Source organism: Ciconia boyciana, chromosome 1 (assembly GCF_034638445.1).
Source record: "Ciconia boyciana chromosome 1, ASM3463844v1, whole genome shotgun sequence".
NCBI classification, from domain to species: Eukaryota; Metazoa; Chordata; class Aves; order Ciconiiformes; family Ciconiidae; genus Ciconia; species Ciconia boyciana.
In genome coordinates this window covers 2820856-2848005 of record NC_132934.1, presented here as the reverse complement: position 1 = coordinate 2848005, position 27150 = coordinate 2820856, and the positions used below count along the sequence as shown (strand labels likewise).

At 40.8% G+C, this 27150-nt stretch overlaps 1 protein-coding gene across 2 annotated transcripts in view; it reads left to right on the top strand.

Annotated features, from left to right (window-relative positions):
- EXOC4 (exocyst complex component 4) overlaps nucleotides 1-27150 on the top strand; it is a 421757-nt gene that overhangs the window by 192426 nt on the left and 202181 nt on the right. For both annotated transcript variants that reach the window (XM_072857159.1, XM_072857168.1), the window contains exon 10: nucleotides 10724-10820. In XM_072857159.1, the coding sequence (XP_072713260.1) occupies nucleotides 10724-10820 (97 nt within the window). The remainder of the gene's footprint in view (nucleotides 1-10723; nucleotides 10821-27150) is intronic.

The following is a 27150-nucleotide window of genomic DNA, read 5'->3' as shown; positions in this document are numbered from 1 at the left end:
TTACCCTCCTTTTTATTGATGCTTGAGTTCTGTTACAGCCCCATGTGATTTCGTGCCAATATCAGTGACAGTCTCCGGGGGGGGAAGCAGTTTTGCATTAAAATGCAAGAAGTAAAAGCTGTAGCAAAATTAACATGGGGTCTAGAATTTCCAGTGCGACTTAATAGCCATGGCGTTGGTTGTTTTCTAAAGTCTAATTCATCTTTGATTGAATTTCAGGCGAAACAAAGCAAGGAGGATAAGGAGGTGGGGAAACCCATCTAAAAGAGATTATGGATGAACAGGTTGAAGAATGCAGCCTGACAGGTCATACTCTGAGCAATCTGATAATTTCTGCTGGCGCAGGGAGTTGTTTTGTGCATTTTGTGCACTGGCATGGACAATCCATTTCGGTTCCCTTGGGGAAAGCCCAGGTTATTAGTAGGGATCATTCTGCATATTGCTGGAAAATGAATTAATTCACACTAGTGCATGCACAGATGAGGAGTAAGGACATTCTTTTGTTGTTATAAATTTATAGAGGCATCACAGTGTTGAATAACCAAGTAGGATTTATTTTGCCTTGTTATACGTGCCAGATTTGTGACATTTTCAAGACTTGTCAAAAGATTGGCAAATTTATCTTCATTAGAACTGATGCATTCATTAATACGTGGAAAACAAGTCTAGGACAGCTTTCTTGGACAGCATGATGTTTACTATAGTCCCAGCTACGTACAGCTTCTAAATCCTGAGTTTCCCTCCTGTGTGCTCACGTTAAAAAATTATTTCTGTAGATGTATACTTCTTCTAGAAGACCGTACAACGTTTCACACTGTTTATTTCATTATTTCTCATGCCAGGCCCATAAGAGGGGCTATAGCAAATCTCCCCCATCTCAAAAGTGGGTGAGTGGAGATGCAGCCTTGTCCAACGTCATGCCACGAGCCTACGGCCTCGCCAGATGTATCTCGCTGTAACTACCGATTCCTTTGTCTAAACTGGCCGAGAATGTTTAAGTATTAAAAAGGAAGATGAAATGTGGGAAGTTTTAGAGTTAAACAGTTTATAAGAATATGAAACAATAGATGACTGTATATCAAGAAATATCTTTGTCTTATTTCACTTGCTTTCTCTGTTTGCTCACTGTTTTTTTTTCTTCTGACATTAAAACTGAATAGAAAACATGTCAGGAATATAAAAAATTCAGGTAGGAGCCATTTGCCACTACAGGAGATAAGATAAAGAAAGCAAGCTTTGAGAAGAAAATAGTTGAAAAGTGAATGCAGTGTGTAAGTAATCACAGTTCATTAGCTCTAGCATGTTTTCTGGCTTCGGGTAAGGATTTATGCTGCAGCCATGCTTTGGAAGAGCTTACATCTGTATGCAGTAGTTTTAGGGAAACCAACAAAATAGTAAATATGCAAGCTGACAAATACATTAATCAAAGTGCCTGCTGCTGAGTCGCGTGGCCTGGGAAAAAAAAAAGGGGGGGGGGGGGGGGGAGAAAGAAAAGTGTGCATTTTAAACAATTTCTGTAGCTGAAAGGAGACTTTACATATGTGGCTGACACGCTGATCAAATGATAAAGTAGAGTCAAATTGAACCTCAACCTTTTGTACAGCCTGTGAAAGTGAAGGCACGCTGCAGTTTTTCAAGGCAGATGGAGTGTGAGCAACTAATAAATCAGGTTTTGAAACATTGAAGAGCAACTTATTTAAATGCATATGGTGTTGGATCTCAGACAAGACAGTATAGGAGAGCGTCAAAGGCTTGGGCATGGGAGCATCAGCAGAACAATATGTCTGTGCACCAGCTATGTGACTGCATCCAAATCAGCTTCTTGTACTGACGTCCTGCTATGTCGTAAATGAAGGGTAATGACAGTTGGTCAAAAGCAAGCAGGAGAAGCTGTTTCAGGCAGAAATTTCAGGCAGTGATTGGAATAGGTGGTGCAGTCAGGTTGGTAAGTTGGAGCCATGTTCTGTGTTAATGGAAAGCTGAAGTCTAAGCATGAATTTAAGAACAGTGAAGAAAACCTTTGTTCCTTTTTGTCTACAGCATTTCTCAAAATAGCTTTACCAGGGGAAGGTTGGAGTCAGTATTTCAATTCCCCTTTTGGGAAACTGAAACACAGAAACCTGATCAGGGTCATAGAGGCCATATTAGACCCATGACTTGAATCGAGATCTGCAGTTGAACACTAGTAAAAACTTTTATATGAAGTCTGGCTTGCATGATCTGCATCAGCTGCCTGGTGGTTTCTGGATTGATTTTTAACGCTTTGATAGCAACGCGTGTTCTCCTGGCTGGGAACTCTGCACCTGCACAGAACAAAATGCCATGCTGCTGCCATCATGGTGAGCAGGACTTGTGCTTGTGCTCCCTCTGAGCAGGGAGGCAATTTGTGGCAGTATTGCCGCTCCTGCTTTTGGAAATTATTTTTCCTTCAGCATGGTTTGAAGCCGAGTGTGTGCTCTACAACCTTGAACACAAGCTACCGCTCTCTTCCCTTCTTTCTCAGTTTTATACCTGGAAGGGATTTGTAATGGTCCAGCCATCAGACTTGACTTGACTTCAGCTGGGATTTTTAGATCATTGTGGTGATTGACACGGTCCCAACCCCACAGCAAACAGGCTTGGTGCATATTTTGGAAGCTCCGCACTCCTGTGTCTGTACTAGTCCCCCAGCGCAACAGCTCCATTGCTCCAAGGCAAACTGAGAACCAGCAAGGAGCCCTGCCTGAATTTCTGCACGTTGGTGTTTTTCCAGGGAAAGCTTGTTAGGTTGGAAAACTGCTCTGCCACCCATGTTAGGGAGCATCACCCCAAATGCTGCTTCTGGGAGAATTGCTGAGATTTTTTTCACTTAAGGAAATACTACAGCAATGAAATGTGATGTACTTTATAACCTTAAAGGTCAGCTTCCTTGTCTTTCTTCCCCCACTTCACATCTTTTGCATCTTAATTCCCACTCCACCTCTCTGTCAAAGAAGAAAAATATTTACAAACTAACCGAACAGATGGAACTGTATAGTCCATGTGGATTTAGGGTGTACCTGTACTTGGCTACAGCAGTGTTGGTATCTCCTGTGCAGAGTTTAGTGCCAGTGACAAGTGATGGACCGACTGGAAGCTGGAAACAGTCTACTGCCCTTTGGGACAGTTAATCATCTCAGAGCTTCCTTCCTACCGCTGCAGAGCCCTCGCCCCAAGGACTGACAGCCAGTATTTTACAAGTAGTTAGCCACCTAATTCCCATTGATTTTGGGTCTCTTGTAGTGCCGATGTCATCATCTCTCTGATCTCTGTTGATTTTGGTAGAAGATAGGGTGCCTGTGTGTTTGTAAACATCAGTCCCTTACTCCTGATGGTCTGGTCTATAAATTCACAGCTGCCATGATTAAAAAAAGAGCGTGTGATTGAGAAGCAAACAAGAAATGCAATCTTTCCTCTGTCAGAAACCTTTGCTAAATTGCTTCTCCCCTCAAGCAAGGAAGTAATCAAATATTGGCTGGAGCTTATTCTTGTCTATCTTGATAACATGGGGATTATTTTTTTTTTTTTTGGTCTGGTGCATCTCGCCTCTTTCCCTCCTGTTGAGAGAAAGGGAATAGGAGCTCCATGTGCTGTGTCGGTGGGCAGGTAGATCACTGCCAGAAACAGCAGCCGCGGAGTGCTCTCTCGACTGCGGTTCGTGGGTGAAGAGGGCAGAGAGAACATCCTTGCTACGTAGGAGTAGACAGCATAGTCTGCCTAGAATAATCCACTAGATGCCACTAGAAGATGAGATCTCTCTTGTCTAGTCCATGGAATCCTAAAGTGGTTGGTGTTTGAAGGGCTTTCTAGAAGAATTGTGTATCGTTCACTTATAAATAACCTTTGCTTTACTCGGGAGTGCTGAGTTTCAGTTCCAGTTGCAATGGCAGACCCGTAACAACTCCCGTGCATGGTTCGTAGGAGCCCAGCAGAAAGGGAAGAGAACATGACTCAGAAACAGAAAAGCATTAACCCAGAGTTGACCTGCACCAGCAGGAAAGTGCAAAATTTCGAGGCTGTCTGCCAAACAGTATTTCTAATAAAAATGTAAGTCTTCAAAGATGGTGTTTGTTCAAAAGGAAGGGTCTATGGATTTGGAAGTTTAATGATTATTTTCTGTGGAGCTGGCCTGGAAACACAGGCTGGTTGAAACATGAGGCTGGACACTTCTGGGGTTTCTATTATATTTGTTCACTTGGATAAACTTACTCAGCTTCAGGGAAGACCTACCTAGATTCTGTCGCACTGCTTATAGGGCTGCCTGTCTAAGGTCAAGGCACTTGAATCACTCACAAAAGCTAATTTTAGGTGCAGGGTGCTGGATTCCTGGTGTGCCTTGTTTCCTGGTGGAGACTGGTCTGGAGAGTGGACCAGATCCTTCCCCATCCCCTCCCTCTTCCCTGCTGAGGTCTGATGGTGTAGGAAAGCAAGTGCCAGGACAAGTGGTTGCTGAGCCCTTAATTCAAGCATGCACCGCACCATGTGAGCTCTACTAAAGCAGGTATCTTAGAGCTGTTTGAAAAATGGCCCGAATGCAGTTAAGTTTGGTGATTCAAGACATGCAAAAGAATTTTAAAGAAGATCAGTTATGTCTGTTTCCTATAAAAAGAACTTAAATGTGCATGCCAATATGTTGAATCACTGCTGTGAACCAGTAGAGTAAGAACAGGACTTGATGCTTGTGTTGCGTGTGGCTTTGTTTAAGCGGGTGCAGTTGTAAGGCAACAGGGTCCTAATGTACAGAAATATGAAAAAGCAGGAGAGTTCCATTATAACCCCCCGTAGTTACTGTTCCATAATAGCACAGATCAATCACTCTTTTCTGTTGAGCTCTGTTTTATAATAACCTGCTTTGCTCTCTTTGGGCAGCTGTTGCTTTCTTCCTGTTCATTCTAAATGAAAATTTGTATTTCCATACCTTGAAGATGATATACAGGTAACAACTATTTTGTTGATCTCCACATAATCAAGACCTTTTTGGAAGGACCGTAACATCTAAACCAGTTCCTTCTCTCCTATAAGTTTGCTCTGATGCTCAGAGTGGAGGAGGTGGCATTGATTTACAAGCTGTGTTGATTGTTGTGGCTTCAAAGCCTGTTTCTTTATTCTTTTTACGGTCACATAGATTAACGTGAAGTGGCTCACTAGGAAAGGCGCTTTGATCACAGAGAGGTGCCGAAGAATTGTTCCCTACGTGCCTGGAACCTGTTTAGCTGAAAAGTTTGCGGTCGCGGAGAGATTAATGAAGTTGTCCTGTGCTAACACGGGATGGGAGGGGAAGAGAGCAAACAGAGGTTTGCCTATGGTCCTCGTGGTTTTCAGGCGCTTGCTGTTTCTGTTGAGACCAAAAGAATATTTCTTGGATGTTTTGGAAAGGTTTATTTATTAGCCAAATATCTTTGTGTCTGAAAAATGTTTGTGTCTGATAGGATTTAAAGTGTATTGGGGCTGAGGAGGTAATGCATTAAGACAAATACAGTTCCGAAACAACTAGGTAATGTGTTATGGTGCTCTGAAGAGACAGTGTAAGAAATCTCACCTTTTAAAAGTACTCTTACTAGAGACAGAGAGAGCTTTCCTTACACTGTTGTTAAAAAAAAAAAAAAATCACTTTATTACTTACTATGATTTTAAAAGGTGCAAGGAGCCTCTTACAAGATGCTGAGCTACCTCCTCTCCGATGTCTTGACGTCCTTCAAGGAACAGATTGAGAGAGCGGGTAGTGTGTGATTCCTCTTCAGACAAGTTGTTGAAGAGTAATAACTTCCATATAAATCTTGGACCTTTATGGAGAAAATTGTTTCAATTAAAAAAAATAATAATCTCAGAAAGGGAAATATAAACACTGTTATAGTGTCTGGTTTTTTGTGGGTTTGTTTGTGCTTTTTTTTTAAATTTAGTGGTAGAGAAGTTACCGTGATAAACGAGGAAATCGCAGGATGTCTCTCAGTGTGATCTTTTTTTACAAAGTAGGATGAAGCTTTTTCTCTAGGCATGGCAGTCCTTGGTTATAGAAGGTAACCAGCATTACATTAATTGGGAAATTATGGATCAGGAAACTCCTTGCAGTGTGTTCCAGGGTTTTGTCTTTAAATGAGGAGCCATGGTTTGTCTGATGGCATGTATCTAACTTAAGGTTTGCCTTCGGTACTGTTTCAGTACACAACATAGGTATAGGAATACCGAGAAGAAGTTTAATTCATCTGCAAAGAACCCTGAGACGCTTTCTGAAGAATGCTAATCCGTAACATTTCTATCATGTGCTTCAGTATGTTTTCCATACAGAGTAAATTAGCAAAGTCCAGGCATACCTCAAATTGTGGTGGGCAACTCTGAACTTGAGTTACTTCATGGCAGAAGAAACTCCCGTTTTTCTGGGGACATCCCTTCTGGGACAAGAAATCTTGCCATCATCCTTCTGAGACCTGCTCTGTAGATAACAGGACGTTAGCAGTAAACCTGGGATATCCATGAGGAATATTTAAATTTTTAAAATACTAGGCAGAATGGAAAACTTGAAGCACTCTTAATGTTTGTTCAGACTTTAAATGCGTGCAGAGATTCTAGCTTTCTTAGTAATCTAATGCTTTTTCATATCGAAGCATGACATTTTAGGCTCCATTTCAGAAACATTCAGCTGCGTTACTAATGGACCCGTCTCCGACTCCCACTCGCAGCAGTATTCAGGTGGGCACACTTCATTGCTAGCACAGCGTGAGGATATCATTAACTGTATGACAAATTTCACTTCACCTCAAAAGTTTTTCTCTTTTTTTTTTTTTGGTCTCGTAATTTATTACTAAACAGATTAAATCAGCAAGCTGGTGCACTTAAGAAGGAACTGCTACAACAATAGCGCTTTCTGACAGCTATGAAAGTTTGGGGTTTTTTTCCTAGTGCCTATGAAATGTGGCTGTTATATTTTCTTGCCTTACGCTAAAAAAAAACCAAAAAACAACCCAACAAAAAAAACAAACCGTGCAACCCAAATGAAAGATTTCTGTAGTGTGGCGTTGCTGAAGCAATGATGTATACCCGGTCCAGATGGTTATTGGAGTCCTGTGTACATCGTGATGTTGTACATCAGTGCTCATGGATGGTTAGTCCCGTAGTCGGTGCTTATAGTGAGCTGTCACGGCAATAAAGTTGAACGCTTACATACAGTTGAAAATCTTCAGTGCTCACTGGGAATTAGGCTTTACAGCTCCTTTTCCCTCATGAGGCAGGTAGTTTTCTTCTCTTGGAGTCCGCTCATGTGTCTGTGGCATGTGTTCGGGACAGCCCAGCAGAGCAGTATTTGCGTGCTTTGCTCTTGTTTGAGAGACTATGCAAACTGCCTCTCAGATAATCATCTTGATAAGGAGGAAGAAGAAAAAAACAACGGGCATTTTTTCCATTCTTCCTTCATCTGCTACCTGTTTTCTGGGAGCTGCCTGGTATTTGTTTCTTTGGAGGAGTGATCATTCACCTCCCTGCAAGAGATGCTCTTGGTAGGAATCAGTAAGCATGAAGGGATATTCGTGGTGTATTTTTATGGACACGTTTGTTGGGTCTCCAGCACAGGGCATTGTCTGCAGTGGAGGTATCATGTTGGCCGGTCAATGTAAATGCACGTTTCAGACATTGATGTAGTCAGAGCGAGTCCCCACTTAGAGATTTCCCCTTGAATTTCCCCTTGAATATCCAGCCAAAGGCATCATAAGCTCTCTCTTGCTCCAGTTTGGGCTTTTCTCCAGTGGCTATCATAACAAAACTGCTGCGTTGTGAATTGTGGTAAATGGCAGCATTTGCTTTTCTGTACTGTGGCCGTGCAGGAGTGGAGCTGTGCCGATGTCGGGCGACGGCAACTTAGTTCAGGGCCCGTAGAGGTACGATGGCAGCGTCGAGAGAGGTAAAGGTAAGAGGTGCAGTGCAGGCTGCTGGAACTGTTGCAAGAATTAGCAAGAACTGTTGCAATGCTGGGTTGTTGTTGGTATGTGTGGGGCATCATCAGGAATAAGATTTACAGTGTATTTTTCAAGGTAAAATATTTAAATACAAACAAAACTACTTTTCCTTGTAGCTTCCACCTACATGCAGAGCATTCATTATTATTAATTGAAAGCTAAGAGCAGAGAAGTTGTAAAAGCATGTTTTTTCTCCCAGTGCCGGTCTTCTCTTCTTCTCAAATCTCACATAATATGCCCAAGCAGATAAGACAGATTGTTCTATTCCTTGCTATGGAGTTCATCCCAGTCAATAATTTTGGTTAGTGCAGGGTGACTTGATGTAACAAGAGTAACACCTCTTTCTTAATTTGAGCCTGTATTTCCTAATTCATGCCTCTGTAGTTCATGCTTGGATGAATTCTTCAATAAGTCAGGTAAGACACAGACCCCAGTGGGAATTGCAGGGTCTGACATTAATAGGGGAAATGAATGATTTTCTTTTCCTAGAAGTTGCGCCTCTTTTTTTCCACGGTTACACTGTCACATTGTGCAAGTTAATGTTTTAAAACGCAAAATGAAATTCCTGAACTTTTTTTTGAGCGACCTCTTTCTAATTACAATCAGTAAAGCTTTAGAAACTCTGTTTTCAGCTGCTTCTCTGTGCTTCCTGAGTCTTTATTGTTAGTGTAGGATTTATCACAAAGCTTCATGTCCTAACAGTGCATTTGGGGAGCTGAGTCAGCTTGTGGAAGTATTGCGACTGCAGATATCCAGAGGATGGATGCATGGATTTCCCACTCCACAAGGAATTTAATATTATCCCTTTTACCGGGGCACCGAAACAACGTCTTTGCATCCACAGCACTGCTGTGAATTCTTGCACAAAACACTCCTGACCTGGAGGGACCATTTAGGGTATGGAAGAACTGGTGTCGGAGACCTGCTTGGTCTTTGGACGTTGCGGTGAGGAGGGTCAATTAAATCAAGTCATCAAAGAGCTTTTTTTGTAGGTTGGTTGCAGGTAATGGCCTAAAGCATATAAACTTCGCTTTGAAAAGAAGATCGGAGTCGCTTACTCATCGGTTGTATTCCTCCTCTTACACTTTCCAATTTGGAGACATTCTTCTTCTCGTTTCGAGGCAGACAGATGTCAGGGTCAAAAAATTCAATCATCTGCTGCTATTGTTTTGATTTCAAGTACTTTGTCATTTTCCTGCCTATAAATCTATCATAATAATGTGATTAGGTTCTGTATTTATTAGTATTCAATCATTAAGGAGAGTTCACATGCAAAATGAAAAGGACTTGGTAATATTTGGGATATACAGACGTTGCTTAAGTTCATATTTTGGATTATTTAAGGTTCTTAGCCAAAAAACTTACTTGATAGGGTTACTTGTCAGATGATACCAGCAAGATGATGGTCTGTGCTTTGTGACAAGGGAGCGTGACCAAAATACAAGGGATTATGTGCTGAATTGCTTCTCATTTCAGAATAAGATTTTTTCTGATGCTGTCATTTGCTTATGTGTGGGGCATCTGGCCTGTTCTCCTAAAAATGTTTTCTTCTGGAAGAGTAATGTGGACTTTGTTGCTATCAGGAAATGCAAGGGTTTCAGGAAATTGAGATTTGCCCTCCTCCCTTTTTTTCCTCTCTCAATATCCTAATTTGAAGTATTTTGGTGTTAGGACCTGCCTATGGAAGTAACTTTGGTTCGGATGTAATGACATGCAGGTGGGTGTTTCATGCCACTTGAAGTCCTTCAGACTGGACCTGAGGTTGTGTTTTACTACCAAGGAGTGTGCCAAACTCAACAAGTTTATTTTTCACGTAGCTGAGAGCCTATTTGTATGCAACTGGAACTCGGGCAACAGAGACTTCTGCTAGGAAATTGCAAGACTCTGTGTAGGACATGGACTCCTGAGAGACCCAGACCCAGCAGTGTTAAATGTAATAAATAAGTTAAAATGTCATGTCACTGGCAATCAAAACCAAGCTGCCTTCCAAGGGCTTGAATGGTGGCATCATCAGTCAGAGGTGTGGGAGCCTTCCATACAGCGATATGGAAGCAGCAAAATTCAGTGAAGCACTGCTCTTAAAACCCTTTCCAAGCATGGCGTGCTTCAAAATACATCATATCCACATGGACAAGACCTTGGGTGTTCATTACACAAGGTGAAGGCCCTTATGCTTTTGAGAAAGGATGATTTTGAGTGTGTGCTCATGTGCAAACTGAGAGCTGTTTGTTCAGTTTGGGGCTGTTCCAAAAGCTGCTGAAGTCACTGAAACTTCAGGCTGGAGGTCCCCATTTGTCAGTGGGGTGATGCTTTGGAGAACCGTGAGGCTCAAGGCTCTTAACGGTATCTGGGCATCTCTCAGGTGTGATGGGTATCATGTTAGCACCTCCGGGCAGTACAATGGACTTCAGCCCAACTGAGAAATTCATCTCATGTGGCTGGGAACTCTTCTGCGGTTGAAACTGGGTCCTGTGCCATAGGAGACCTGCACTTATCAGTCTTTCTGCATTACTGTCACTAACTATGGAAAGAGGAGCCTAAAGTAATGTATAAATGCTATCTGTATTGTTCCTATTGCATTAGGAGTACTTTCTCTGAGCAGAAAAAGGATAGAGAGAGCGTATCTTCACGTTAATTACTGATCTTTCACCAGGAATGATGCATTTACAGACAGACCTAAATGTTTAATTATCACTTACTATCTAAAATTCAAGGGATGTTCAGATCTGTTAGACAACTTGTTTCATGTTATTTTCCAGGAGGACCAGATGATAACTTAATTGAAGGTGGCGGATCCAAGTTTGTCTGCAAACCGGGAGCCAGAAATATTACTATCATCTTTCATCCCCTCCTCAGGTAAGTAAGGCTTTTCTACTTATTTCTACAGATGCAAATAATTAGAGTAAGTAGAATTAACCAACTGTCTTTATGGGCACATTGCCACTTCTGAGATAACATCCCACAGCAATGGGCTTGCTGTAAAGTTGTTGATGTGCACACTTGTAAAAAGTAATCACTAGTTGAGCTTGTTGCTGATGCTCTTTAATCTTTTTCAAAATTAACTAGCATACCAAGTGGGATTGCTTGCCTGGGTGACCCCTTTTCATTGAACAGTGTAATTTATTATTGACCAAAGTTGGGAAAAGTTTAGTTGCAGCCTCTCCCAGATTGTTTGTCACTGACTGTCCATTATGCTTATTAAAAAGTCAGAAGGATACTTTATGAACTGCAAGGTAAGTTCATTCTTTGATAAAAGAAGTATGGCCTGTGGACTGCAAATTGAATGCCTGACCTAAAGTGCCATGCCAATTACTAAAATCTTAGAAATTCACAGCTCATCAAGGATTGCTGGAACTTTAAAACAGAGCAAGTCTATAATAAGCTTCTTCTCACCAAGTCACTCACCTCTGATACTTTAATTTTGCTCTCTTTACTTCGCAATCTAACAGTTCATCTTCTTAGTTTTGCTGGAATTAAATAATATGATGTTTTTCTTGGTTCATGTCAATCTCCCACCTCTGCTTTTTCCTTGCAGGGTTTTCCTTTATCCTCAGACACGTCCTTTAGAGAGCATTTCCCTCCTTGGCTCTGTTTGTATTACTCCCTATCACGAGTTGCTTAGGCAGCAGGGCGTGTTTCTCCAGCGCTAAAAACAAGCAATAATAAAAGAGTGATAAAAAGTAATGGGAATCTGATCCCCAGAGGAAGGAATATTCTGACTTCCATCTTGGTAGCTGAGAAAGGTGGTCATTTGTGGCTTCTCAGGACTTAAAAATGCAGAGGGAAAGTGTGTGAATTCCTCAAAATTTAAATTTCTGATGTCGTGACACTAGGTATTGGAATAATCTTGAGAACAGCACCTGTTGTGAGGGCATATTAAAATTTGTTACAGTTTTTCAGAACTTTTCCTTGAAAAAAGGGTTGCGTACATTGTACGCTCTTCATTTATTGCTTGATGCCCATAATGAAATGGGTAATTTCATAAGCACATTTTGTTTCAACCTCCCTCTCTTCTAAAATGGAAGAAATGTGCTAAAAATAAATTTGCTAGAGCATAATTTATGTTTTTTGGCCATTTTATTATGAGAAAAGATGGACAATGGTTAAGATGTAATATGCTATTCAAGATATGACCACTATGATATGGACTTCAATCTCTTAACCTTTAATGAATTTACAGGCTTCTTTCAGGCACAGAGCGGGGTGGTGATGCTCTTATTTTTATTGATGAGGTACTTCACATTGATTGAGAAAGTGGTGAAAATACTTCTGTTTGCCTTCCTGCTTAATTTTTCCCCCTTTTTTTGCCATCCGAGTCAAACACGAGTGCTGTGCTTTAAATAGCACTTCTCACAAATACTTCACTTTCATTACCAGCTTGCAAGATAGGCAGTAGAAATCATTTGCTTCATAAAAAATAATTGCATCAAGATTAAGGTATCTGCGTACAGTATATTTTTCGTGCCAACCATCTGCAACATCTTAACTTCCTTGCATTGAGTAGTTCATCAATAACTGCATGAAGAGAAAGAAAATACTGTGACCCAGCTTAACCTTTTCTCACTGCAGAATGGGGTGAGTTTGGGTGTGGGTGAAGACTGTGGAAACTTTTAAAATGTGATTTTACCTACCTTAGTGGTCGACAGAGTAAATATCTGGCATGAGTCCTTGCTTTCTTAGTATTACCTCGTGACCCTCAACTTTGGCACGCGCATGATGCATGGGATGCAGCGTATCTGGGATGACCATAGGACTGGATTTCTTTTGGTGATAATGATTCCCTATAGGGAATTCTGGTCCTGATAGGAGTCGATAGCAATGACCTGTCCTACCAGCAAACTGGGTTACCTATGGATTCCTGTTAAAGTGAGCTGTACGATGCTGACTGTGGTTGTAAAATGCTGAATATGGTGGATTTGCTAAAATATTGACGTTTGCAATAATTTCTGGCACATCATCTTATGCGTGCATTCCTTGTTGGTTAGATCTTTGTCACCCTTTTCCAGACGTTATTGTATTAAGTGTCAAGCTCTCGAGGAGGTAATAGCTGCAGAGGTGTGAAGTTTTCACTTGCTTTATTTTCCATTTATTGTCGAGGTTCTTTATGGCCTGCCTCAATCATCTTTCATCGATGTCGCTTGTACAGGCTTCAAATGAATCTGTTTTGAATTCAAAATGATCAATATTTTATTTAGAAGGGGGGGGATATGGTTGTTATTTTTATCAAGTTCACATAAATGTGTTGACAGAGAAGTTTTAGCAGTGTATGGGCCAGCTGATTTTATTAGAAAGCTGAGTGCTTCTAAAAGTATTAAGCTAACTGGATCACTGAGAAACCAGATACTGGCGTGATGATTTAAAGCCTGAGCATGGCATTAAGCGATGGCTTTAAAATGTGATTCGGCACAGTAGTGTTAGGTGGAGAGTTGTAACCAGAGCATTCATATTCATCAGTCTGCATTTCTTTTTTTGTACTACCGATATGAAAAGTGTCATTGTCTATCACATCAGAGAGTTGCACAATCACAGTGTTAAGATTGCTGGTTATAATAGCCTTTTTTTGGATCCTTTTTTATTTACAAACTGAGGTTGAGCTTGGCTCCAGATCCTTTTGAAGAACATAAGAGTCAGCAGGCTTTCAGGGGGCTGTAAATTAACCCCCATATCTCCAGTAATGAAAGTTTATTTTGAGAAACTCTTAACTTATAACCATGGAGAGTGTAAGGGCAAATATATACGAATGGTTTTCAAAGTCTTCTTCCCCTCGATATTCATTTAAAGCAATGAGCCAGAGTTGGGAAGTGAGATGTTACGTCGTCTGGGATGTGGGTCCCTAATTTCCACTAGGACAATTGAGACGCACCAAGCCCCAGATTAATTACCAGGACTTAATGACACCGCCACACACATAATAAATGAATAGCGAATTTTGGAAGACAAGTGAGTATTCTAGCAGAGATGATTCCTGGGAATAGATTTTGCTAACTACATATGAAAACTAATTGCACTTACAAATTGAAGAGGAATACACATCTGATTTTCCTTAATTACATATTGCGGGAGGTGTCAAAGTATAAAAGTTACCAAAAGAGTCCAGTTGCTTTCTTCATACTTCGCTGCTAACCGGCATCTGCTTGGATCGTGAAAGCGCTGGTGTTACTGGTCTGTGGACTAACATCTCCCGTTGGAGGAAGGAAACGTGCGGGACCAATACTGAAGCCCTTACATTGTGGAATATTGAACAGCCTGAGTGATGTCTGTTGTAACATTTGTTTGGTGGGGATTTTTTTGTTTGTTTGTTTGTTTGTTTGTTTCAGCTGGCATTTGAAAGGCACTTGGCTCTTCAGGGTAATAATCATTTTACATATGCTTTATAGAGTATGTTTATTACCAGACAATTGAAGAACAGATGTCTGCAGTCTTGAGGCTTAAGGGGGAGGGACAGGAGGGACTGGAGATGGAGGGGATGATGGCGTTTCGAATCGTGAAAGCACCGCTGATGCTAACTCAGTTGAGCGTCGTTTGGATATTGGGTATTAAGGCCGCAAGGGTATCCATTTATTAATATCAGCCACACTTCATTAAGATCAAGCAGCAATTAAAAGGGTTGTCGGATGGAAGAGAAAGCAAAGTGTTCATTGATTTGGAAGAAGCAGTCGCTTCTAAGCAAGACTGTGTCCTTGTGAAGAAGTGGACTAGAGAGGCTGAATTGACTTGGCACCCTTTACCTCTCCATTGAATGGGCAGTGTCTGTCTTGGGGGATCTCCCCCTTTGCCAGATGGGAAGAACTGCAACGTGTCAGTGATACTCTGATCACTGCCTTTGATTTCAAAGCCTGGAGAGTAAGAAAGTGATAAACGAAGTGTTGATTTAGTAGAGTACCAAAAAAAAGGGAGGAAGGAAAGGCAAAATTACTGATTTGACTCTGCTGATGTTGTCTGAGGTGCAAAGACTGAAGTTTAACGCTCAGGTGCGTGCATGGTCCAAGGCATGGCAAAGATTGCTAGTTCTTGGTATTTCAGATTGGTCGGAGTGGGGAGGAAGGAGCAGGTAACAATTTGACATCTTAATTTAAGAATTTAAATATTATGTTCATTTATACTGGTTCCCATCATTTAAAGCAGTAGCTTTTTACCTGATGGCATTTTTGGATTTTCTTCTTTCTTCGTGCTATGTTAATGGTAATAAAAGAGCGATTGTTCTTTTAATAAATAAAATAAATGCTTTAGGGAATAATCAAGGAGGACAGTAATTTACTTTTGCTGCCTGTTGATACCAGCGTGTCCTCACCAGCTGGTGGCATTCAGCCCTGAACTGCTGAAGGTCAAATTTCAGACTCTGCTAGTAACCTGTCCTTGGAAGGGAGGCGCACAACGTACAGGATACGTACATACACGCAGGTACATATGTATTAGCAGTGATGTTTTAGCCTTCCATGCGTTGGGAATAATCATGTCAAGCTTCTCTTTAATTCAGGATATGTCAAGATAAAAGGTACTGTATGTAGAATTTCAATCCTCTGTTTGTTTTGAAAATGTGGGGAGGGGATGGCAAAGTTGTCATCGGTTCCTATGGGGCATCGAAGTCCTTTGGTCTTTGTGAACATCGACTGCTGCTGCAGCTGAGCAGTGTTCGTAACTCCAGCGCTGTAACTGAGACAAAACTATGTGTGTAACTAAAAACCCGCATGTACCTCACTGATATCCCTTTTAGTAGTGTATTTGTACAGCGATAATAATAAACAACTAATTTGATTTTAAAATATGCTGTAATATCTTGCAGTTGTGTACTATAAAATTAATATTTGATAATATGGGGAATGTGTTATTTGGGAAGCAAAAGGAGTGTGAAAATTAAATTAGTTTGTTAGTTACATTTAGTATGTTTAGACTATGTTAAATGATACCAAGTATGTTAAGAAAAATATGTGGTATTTTATCAGCCTAAGGGGTATATATTATTATTGAAGTAGATGGAAAAATGTCAAATAATCCTAGGGCACAGATAGTGCTAAATAATGAGAGCTGATGTCTTGAGCTTTTTGAAATCAAACCTAAAATACTTGATTTTAGAGAAATCGATAAAACTGACTCAGGCTGGGAGAAGGAACTTATAATATTGACTGCTTAAAGTTTGTATTTCAGATTGAATAATGTTCAGAGGATAAGGAGTTAAGCAAAAAAAAAGTCTGAGATGCTGTTATGTTCACAGGAAAACATTATTTGCAAACTTTTAAAGTCAGTGACTCCTTAAAAATATAACTGTCCAGATTTCATCAACACAGTTTTTTTCAGTCTTACATTCAGACATATCCCTTATCTTCAAAGAGGGGGAAAAAATATCACTTAGTTAATCTAAATCTCGCTTCTGCAAGGCAGGCGATATCTCCCCTTTAGGGAGGGAGGCTATGGAGGCAGGGAGATGGTGCTTCTCCGCAGGCTCGGTGGTGCGGCGAGGCAAACGGGGCTCAAATCAGGAGATCCGACTCCTGCTCGTTATGGTACCCGGAGTCACCGCGATGCTTAACATTCCCGTCTTTATCTTGGGATCATTAATACTCATCCTTGAGCGTGACAGATGCTTGATGCAACTTCTCATACACTCGCTGTTTACTTCAATTGACCTGAATCGAAATCTTAAGGGAGCAATTTGACACCCACCTACTGAATCTTTTTTCTCCCCCTGGTTTAATGAGTGTTTAGAAGACATTTAGTTGACGAGTCCCTTGCTGTTGACATTTAGTACTTTATATCTGTCAACAGCGGGAATGAATGTTTCTTGCAGGCGAATCCTAACTCTTTTCTCTTTGACAAGCTCTCATAAAGTCTGTGTTGCTGAATTATAAAGACACATTTCAGAAGAGCTTGTTGTTGTGACACTGCTAAGAAAAGGTTTAGTTCTGACTGAGGCCATCGCAGAAACGGGGCACATTCACGAGAAAGGGATGGGGAACAGCTTCACATTTTGTGCCTTTTTTTTTCCCTGATGCTTTATGAGAACTGACAGTCTTACTGTGTGTGTCTGATTAAAGATGACAGTTTATAAAAACCTTAAGGTAAGGCTGTTCATTTTCGATGACAGAAAATAAAGCAATACCCCCCTACCTCCCACACAAACAAAAACTCTTACACGCCAAAAAAACTCTTTAATATGTGATGCATTGATTTTATATTGTCTGTCAGAGAATGTGCTTCAGCAGATCAGTCAAGTTTTGAGTTTTCAAACATGCTTCATCCATACGGGAAATCAACAGCCTGTCAGAAATTTCACATGTCTCCAGCTCCTCCTTTCCTTCGGATGAAATACAACCTGAAGGAACATAGAAATTTTGACATTTGCAAGAACTTGCGCTGGATAGCTGAGAACAGTGTTAATTCAATTCCATGATAATGAATTACTTCTAACCCGTATTATGTTCATCAAGCCAACAAAGTAGTTTCAGCTCATTTCTTAATGGAAGCGCTGCTTCAGTTTAGTTCTAGTATTTAACTCGTGCTCTCATGGAGCATGATTAAGATTGCCCGTATTGCTGAACACTATTATTTTTATTCGAGTGTAAACTTTATGATGTCATATGAGTTTTCAGTGACTTATTCCTTTTGAATACTGCATCACCAGACCCAAGTTGTGTCTTAGAACAGAACAGAGTAGTTCAGTTGGAAGGGACCTACAATGATCATCTAGTCCAACTGCCTGACCACTTCAGGGCTGACCAAGAGTTAAAGCATGTTGTTAAGGGCATTGGCCAAATGCCTCTTAAACACTGCCAGGCACGGGGCATCGACCACCTCTCTAGGAAGCCTGTTCCAGTGTTTGACCACCCTCTTGGTGAAGAAATGCTTCCTGATGTCCAGTCTAAACCTCCCGACACAGCTTTGAACCATTCCCACGCGTCCTATCACTGGATCCCAGGGAGAAGAGATCAGCACCTCCCTCTCCACTTCCCCTCCTCAGGAAGCTGTAGAGAGCAGTGAGGTTAGCCTCCTTTTCTCCAAACTAGACAAGCCCTCAGCCTCCTTTTCTCCAAACTAGACAAGCCCTCAGCCTCCTTTTCTCCAAACTAGACAAGCCCAATGTTCTTAGCTGCTCCTCATAGGACATTCCTTCCAACCCCTCCACCAGCTTTCTTGTCCTTGTCTGGATGCATTCAAGTACCTGAACATCCTTCTTAAATTGTGGGACCCAGAACTGCACACAGTACTCAAGATGAAGCCACGCTAAATGCTAAGTACAGCGGGAGTGACAGCAAGCCTTGAGATACACCAGCAAACCTTGTGTAGATCTTCTCATCTGGTTCTTTCCCAAAGAGATGGTGAGCATGGCTGGTGGATGTGGGTTAAGAAGTTAGCAAAAAATGATGATTTCATACTGTGCAAAGAATAATCATGGGTTTTCCCGCAATTACAGTAGTTGATGTTGGACTGGAAGAGGGTTATTTTTGACTTTTAGAACTTGTTGTAGTGTTAAATAAAGTTTTAACATGGACAAAAGCCAGCACGTCTTGTATGTGGACCTGTGAATTTATTGTTAATCTAACTGGTGTTTTACTAGTCTGATCGATATAGAACAATTAGTAGTAGTACACTTATGGTAAAATCAATAGAGTTATCAAAATCTGGATTTATAGACCAGATTATCAAATTATTACTAATTCTCTTTAATATTTTAATTAAAAATTAAAATAGTCGAGTCTATTCTGCCTGTGGTGGTAATTGGTAAGTGATCTCCATGTCTTTTTCTCAACCCACAAGCTTTTCCATCTTATTTTCTCCCCCCTGTCCTGTTGAAGAGGGGGAGAGAGCGGCTGGGTGGGGGTCTGGCCATTCGCCAAGGTCAACCCACCACAAGAACCTACTCTGGCCTTCCTAGGGTCTTACAGATGCCAGCAAATCTTTGGAGCTAAGAAGGAAGAGGATAAATTTGATGAAACTCATTTAGTGACTCTTCTCCGATACCAGGTGTAGCAAGTAGTCTAGGGAATTCCTCTTATATTTCTCACATCACATCACTGGTCCAAATAATTTTGTGTTAGAGTGTTTCCTTACCCATCAGCCAGCTAGCCAAGGCTTCTGAAAGTCAACTCCACTAGTACGTTTTCCAGGCCTAAACACTTTTTTTTTTTTTTTTTTAAAATATAAATGTGTGATTTTCCTTAAGACAATCTAATAACACCTGAAATTCTTTGGCTTTCTTTTAGCTCTGTTTCCATGTAAAACTGCGTGTGTTAGCTAACATCTAGCTAACTCTACAATTTTACAAGGGCGTGCTCAGTTAAAGTGTCTTCTGTAAGTACTCATATGATAGCTGCAAATTTGTTTGGCAGAATTAAAAAACAAAGATCTGGGAAAAAAAGAGGGGATTTTTTCCCCATTATTCCACACCTCTCCAACACAAACTTGCAGGCAGCGGCAGTGACTGATTTGCTGCCCGTGCTTTACCCAGGCAGACAGATGAGTTGGTTCAGATTATTGTAGCGGGGACCGGCAAGGTGAGACAGGGCTTGCAAGATGCAGAGCTTGCTTTCAAAAGAAACTTGAATCTTGTGCGAACTCCAACTGGCTGTGAATTATGATCGCCTGATGGCACCTTGTTAGCAGGATTGGTGCAAGAAGTTGATTAGAGATGGTGAGCAACCTTCCTTTGTTACCAGAAGGTCATATTTTCAGATTACAGCTGAGACTGAAGGAAAGGAGCTGGTGTAGTAGAAGCATGGACCAAAAACACACTTCTTTTTTTTTTTTTTAAATTTATTTTACTACTTACATGCTAATCTGTTATACGGAACATTCTGCAAATGTTTGTAGGTGTTATGTTCATGAAATTAGACATTAAATATGATTGAAATGGGTCTTACACGCATTGAAGTTTATAGATTTTCTGTTTTCTTTTTCCTGTTTCTTTTCCTTTTCTTCCATGGCATGAGTATCATGGTACTCTAAAAACCTGTTGGTCAGAGAAGGATTTAGCAAAGCTGGAAGGGAAGAATGGATCCATTTATTTAATTTAACCATCTTAAGTATGAAATGGCTTAATCTTAGAATGCTTTAAAGAGCCTGAATTACACATTGAGATCCACATTTAACGCTTTGGCTTATCAGACGCTATAAATCTCTTCAATCACAAGGTGAGATTCTCCCATGCAGGAGCTGGTGCCTTTCTAGCAGCTCAGTTGGCGTTGGGGAATGAACCTCCACAGCAGCTAAAACGTGCTTTAATAGCACCAGCTTTCATTTCAAATATAGCAAGTACGACTCTGACGCTGCAAAAAAAAATAAAAATCTGCAAAGCGACAGAAGAACTCACAAGGCAAAAATAGAAAAGCGTCCTTCATTTTCGTTATGGAAGAAAATGGGAAAAAAGCTTGGCAAATTCTAAGTTTGTAATCTGTCTATGGAAGCTGTTCAGAAAATATATTGGTGAGGGCTTTCCCTGCGTATAATGGGAAATCCAAGGATGAAAAGCTAGTGTGGCTTAGGTCCAAGTGACAGTATTATGGCCCTAAAAAATTTTGGAGAGTGCACGTGGTTACTTTCATAAAGCTGTCGTAATTTCAATTCACAAATTCAGTTGAATTTTCAATTGAAATACAGGAGACCTGTTTCTTCATGAAAACAAAAAAGGTGATTCCTGCATTTTGTATCTGCTGTTAAAAGCAAAGATATAAAGCCTGGAATGGCAATGCTTTTTGGACTCCGTTTCCCCATTTGAAAGGAAAGGTGTTTTGGTTTTTGATTTTTTTTTAATTATTATTATTAGTATCATTATTATTTTACATAAATGTCATCTTGTTTTAGCTAAGGGATCTTCTGGGTAGATCCTTTGGTAGTGAACTGGAGTTCTCTTAGTTTTGAGCCACTCATGTCGGAGCTCTCTGCTTTGTGTTTTAGCTAGATTATGTTTGCTGGGCTTTTGCAAAGCTATTTAAAACCTTATGTGCAATTTAAAATTTTGTGATTTGGGGAAACCATAGCTGTTATCTCAGAGCATGGAGGTGGATTTCAGTTTCCTTCAGGGATACTAAGAGGGAAAAAAAGAGGTTTTCAAAGTATTTAATTTTCATTTATGATTTCAAAGAGCGAAATCTGAAATGTTTATTTCAACTATTACCCTCTTTTCAGTTTCCTGAGCAGAGCTAAAAAGAATGGTTTTAAAGTCACTTCACCAGTAAGCCGCATTTTTCCATTTTGCTGAATTGTGTCATGGATATTACAGTGCGAGACCCTCATTTATTCCTGTTTTATAGCCCAGGTTCTTTGCTCTGGCCACATCAGATGTGGCTGCACAACCACTTGCGGGGTTTTCATGCTGCCCCAAAGGCGCGTGGCAAAAGGAGAGTCCTTGTAGCACCACAGGAGATGCCTTGCAGGGAAGTCAGCCCGCAGAAAAGCGTGTTTTTCAGACACCAGGTCATACACAGAATAAATTTTTGGTGGAATATTCCTAAGGAGTTTAATTTTAAATTCTGCTAATTTTTAGAGATCTGCAGAATAGCCATAAATAAATTTTGCAGGAAAGAAGTTGGCCTTTATTTTGGGTTCCAGGCGTCTTGAATGCTGGATAGATTAGTGGTAATTGCACATTGTGTAATACCACTGCTAAGCATTTCTGTAGCTCCTTTCGTCTGATAACTTCCAAGCTTTTCAGAGACATCAATTCATTAACACCTCAGTGTGAAATTGCTCTGTACGTGGAAATCCTGGTTATACGACTGCCAGGGATGAAGCCACTGTGGATAAAGCATTGAGTTGAACAGTCATAAATTCCGTGCAGATTTGGAAGAGGCAGAACATAACTGAAAGTCATAAATTCCCAGTGTTATTAATCAAGGTCCGGATTTTCTGTTTTATTATAACTTTGTCTCTCTGGGTTGTATTTTTACAAATGGATTTGCTCTGGGGGGGAGGGGGGGGGTGCAACAGGTCTGTGACAGCTTAGTTTAGCTCTGAGAGTCCTTCTGTAGCCTGATAGCGACGGCTCTGCTGCCTGCTCGTACTTGGGTGCTTTAGTCAACTTTTACTTGGGTGACTTAGTCAACTCTGAGGACTACATCTAGCACAAGGTGGTATGAATGCCTCGTACAAGCTTCAAGCAGCTTTCTTCTCATTGTTGCGTTCTTTAAAGTCAGATTCTTCTGCTGGCTTTGAAAATGGGAATATTCTTTCTGGAGACCGCGTCTGAAATCTAGATGAAGTGCTGGGATCCTCTTCGCGCAGGGTTGGGGACCCCACTGCTGCGTGTAGCAGCAAGGCCAAGTGGAATTGGTCTCAGACCGAGCGTCTGGTGCCGTTTAATCACTTCTGCCTCTGCTTCCTTCTCTGTAAATTAGAGATAACTCTTATTCCACACGTCAGTTGGGTAGTTTGTCATCTGTAGATGGATAGCACTATCAGACAACTGGCTGTTCCATGGTGTGGGGTTTTATGGATGGTTAAGTGCTTCTGCACTCAGGGACAGGGCATGCACGGGAGAGTATGAAGCTGTGTCTCTATCGAGGTGGACTCCAGTGAATCACAGCTTGTCTGAGTGTTATGGATGTTTATTTGAGTATATGGACACCAGTAAATAGTTTTGTTCCTGGAGAAAATCCAGACAGTGACTTATCACCCGGAATTTAATTTTTGAAATGGACCTTTAGATGCAATTGCTGCTCATGATAGTGGCACCTTGAGATTTCAGGAGCCCAGTAGGACCAGTTAAGGCCATCACCCTAGTTCTGTACCTTCGGATCAGTTGGTTTCTGGGTTTTTTGCTGTGGAAATACAAAAACAAATGTTACAAAATAGCAGGAGCTAACAGCATCTCTTGTTTTCCAGTCTTTATTGTGACTTAAGAACCAATCCTTGCAATAATACTTAAAACTAATGGAGTGGTGGTACCAGGGATGCTAAATGATGTGATAATGCCTCTGAACACAAAAGCACTTCTTTTTATTTTGGCTGCCCTGGTTGATTTATCGTAGGATAAAAAGACTTCAGCGAAGGCAGTGTACTAGCAGTGCTGTCTGTACTGTAAAATGTAATGATGATCAGGTTCTGACTGAAGCTCTTAGTGGCTTTAATAATTTTTGGTGACTTTTTTCAGTAAACTCATTATCTCTGCAGTAACAGTAAGAGAGTGAGTGTTTTCAAAGTTACAAAAGGAAAAAAAATGTTTATACTCTGTAAGGTTAAATAACATTGCTAAATAAGTGCAGATCCCTCAAAAATTGTCTGTTCCTTGATTTTGGGATACCCAAGTGGATAATTTTTAGTCCTAAGCCAGACTCAGTGGACATGAGATGTAATTGTTCTGAATACAAAGAAGAATTGGAGACCTTCTAGATATAACACTAAATACAACAAGAAGGGAGAAATAGTGGGAAGTGGCAGATTTGGTTCTCTTCTAATAGGTCTCCAGAGCTCTCGGAAGAAAATCACCGTTCTGCTGCTTTTGGAGGAGGAGGAGTGGCAGCCGTGGAGAGCCGTGGTCTGGTGGATGGCCGGACGGCGGAGAGATCACAGCACAGAACATCAAACCTGCTACATGCAGTAGGAAAATTTAAATGCTCTGAAGTTTTATAATACTACAGGGAGGAAGTAAAACCATCCTCTTCTGCTACATCTTTACAAAAGGCGGAGACAAGTCTTCGGTCTAGAATCATTCCTCATTTGATTTTACAGGGCTGTGCAGTTTATCACTGCAATCCATTCCTCATTGTGAAAGTCATCCCTCTTGATACATACTGTATAATTAATTTTAATGAAAATGGGTCTTGCAGTTCACTCTGAAAATCAGACTGGGCCTGCACCACGTGTAAATTGTTAATCTGAGCTGAATGCAAATTGTTGTTAAAGAGTAATAAAAGTTAATTAATTGCAAGGAATGTCTAGATTGCTTGTTCCTGTCTTTTCTTAACATTGGCATTGCTCTCTCTCTCCTTTGCCTGGCTCCTAAATTATTGTTTCATCTCCTTCCCAGGCAGCGTTCTTCCTAGTTCTTTAAGTATTTGGGAGTATTTTCTGCTTCCTATTCAGCCGGGTCAATCTTTCTGCCATGTAAGAGGTGCCAAACCTGTTGCTATATGATCTGCTGATAAAACAATTCATCCGGCCTCCGCTCATCTGCCTTTTTCCCCAAAGTCTCCACCACGGGCACGTGTCTGGTCACACAAGAGGTGCATCCGTTCCAGTCATGTGAAACGCACGTTTTTTGTTGTCTGATGGGAGGAGATCTGCCATGAGCATCCCTCAGGAGCCTCCTGAAGTAAATGTTTGGCACCTCTTCCATATTAAAAAAAACAAATAGAAGTTGTCAAGGACAGAGAGCTATTGTTCGAGTAAGCAGAATGGGTATTTATTATCAGTTTTAGATACGCCCAGGTCAATAGTTAAGTGTTTTTTTCTGGTTAGTTTGATGAAAGGCAGTAATGGGTTTAATTGCTGGTTGTCATTTGTAATGTAGTATATGCAGTATTAGAGTTATTCTGATAATGTGTTGTAATTACCTACCATCAAGCGTTTTACAATGTTAAAAATATGATCTTTGAAGTAATGTAGCTAAGTTCTTTCAATTGAAGGCAATAGCTATTGAGAGTACAATATCATTTGAAAATGTCAATCAAGTCAGATAAACAAAATGTAGGTGGTACGTTTTTTTCCATAAATTCTTCCTGTGCCCTTAAACCTTCCCGAAAGCTTGGCAGAATAAGCAACATGCCTGGAGGGCTGATAAATAAAAGCTATTTCAGAGTTCCCTGCACACACGCCCGGTTTGAAAAGTATTGTGCATCTTGCATAAAGCGCTATCCAGAAAGCCTCTTTGTGTTCAAACCCAAAGGGATTACTATTCATTTTGGCTTTGCTATAGTAGGAGAGAAAAACTCTCTTAGGTAGTGTTGCCCCCAATTCTGCGTGAGAAATGATCGTGCTAAATGGTAGATGGGACCAAGTTTTTTAAAGAGGCAGAGGTTTCAATTTGCATTGACCTTATCTACGCGCACAAATGAATCAACAGATGCAAATGAAGCAGAGGAGGCTGAACTACCAAATTTGTATGCTTAGTTGCTTTGGTCGTGTGCCTAGTCTGGCAAAGAAAGGGGGAGGGAGAAGAAAAAAAATCTGAAGTCTAATGAATAGAAGTGTGGCTCCCAATGACCTTTACCTACTGTTATAATTTTGATGTAGAACAACCAAATTCCTGAAGATGTTTAATCAGCAAACTTGAATTTTGATGAAACCACGTGCCACAGTCCCATTACTGCTGCAGAAATTAATTATAATTCGTAGCAATATTCGTGATTCATAAGGATTAACACCAGTGAACTGTCACCTTTTCACATTCTTTCCATCCTCAGTGTCGCGAAGCCTAATGTAAGAGAGAAGTATCCCGCATTGATAAGTCAAACTCCACGCTCATTCAGATACAAAATGTATTTGGGTAACAAAGCATCAAATGAAAGATGAATTAAAACAGCATGTATGTATTCTGTATTCTTAGCCTAGATATTTGATTAAGAAGTTTAAATTGATTTGCATCTTTCTTTTTTTCTGTAGGGAAGCGCATGTACATGTGTAGTCTCATGATGGGACTCATATCACTGCAAACCCTCTCAAATCATGACCCTGAATTTCCCCTAGCCCATGGCATTTAAGAAAGATTGTTCCTCTAATTTAACATATGTTGCCAAAAAAGAAAGATGAAAAGACCGATGGTGTGACAATAGTGACGTTTTTCTTCTTCCCAAAAGAAGATGAAATAAAATCTTTCTGATAATTCTTTCAAATTGCTGAAGCTCAGGTAGATCTTGTCAGAGACATGTCTTGCTTTCCGGTGGCCTGCTGAATTTTAAAGGCAATTTTAAATATGTTGTTTTCCTCTCCTTTTCATACAAAATCAAACTGGGATAACCGGAGCGGACTGTAGATTTTTACAGAGCTTAATGGGCATAAATCTCTCTCTGGATAGAATTAGCATCAGGCATGAAGAGCCCGGCTTGGGGAGAAGACGATGTCAGTGTCGCTAACGGGCGTTTTCTAAGACTTCCCTGTGTTTGGTGGCAAGTCCCAGCAGCTCAACACAGAAAAAAGTCAAATTGTCAGAAGTCATTAGTGGTTGTCACTTCATAGACCTTCACACTGGAGTTCCCCCTTTGGAATTTCAGTGGAATGATTTTTTTTCTTCTTCAAATAAGTAGGACAATCAGATGTTGTACAAAACTGCTGGGATTTAACCCGTTCATAGCTTTTTGGTTATGGCTGCAAAGAAATGATGAATTTAGGAGTTTGGGGTTCAGTTCCACGCTCTGCCAGAACCTTTGCTACTTCTAGCAGGTCTTTTTATACCCAAATCTCCAAGGATACATTTTGAAGCTTGATTTCATCAGAGATGCAGGCCTTTGGGGTATGGGTAGATAAGCTTTGCTGAAAGTTGTTGATTTAGGGCATACCAACTCCAGTACATCGGACCAGTTGATTCATTGCATTTCTGCATTGTTTCACCTCTGGTTTTTTTCAGGTAGTCTCCAAACACTGGTATTTTAATGAAGTAGCATTTTAAATGAATTGCCCGAGAAAGAACTGTAGTTGCCCTGTTTCCATTGTTCTTTGTAAAACGAAACAAGTCAGTGCTAGATAATGCTGTTTGCCTCTGCTTACAAATGAGCGCCCTTTCCACGGATTTATTCCTTAGTTTCTAATTTGGAACTTCTTGATTGTTAATCGGGGCAGTTTGACAAAGGAAAGAGGAGACTGATTAAGTCGGAGGTAAATAAGCTAATATCTCGGAGCGTAGGGTTTGTTACGAGGTCTCTCAGCCAGCACCATCCAGGTAGGAATCCTTCATCACTTGTTGTCTCCTAGAGCATGAGAATTTGGTCTAGCCTTAAAGGCTTCTTCTTCACAGCTATGTCAACACGTGCATTTTCCGTACCCCTCTGATTTAGCCGTTCTAGCAAAATCGCTCCAGAGCCACAGTCCTGGCTTCTTCTGCTCAAGGTCCAGGTTGAAGCTACGCTGCAGTACTGCTCCAGTTCCATCTCCACCAGGATGTTTGCTGCTCCAATGTAACCACTGAAGCAGAAGTCCGAGAGGGGGGATTTTTAAAATATATTCCTTTTCTGTTCCTTTCTCTCTGAGAGGTGGATTTTGGGAGCCTTATTTAAATTTTTTTCCCCAGATTCTCAGATACAAACTGGTGCCGCTGCCCAAG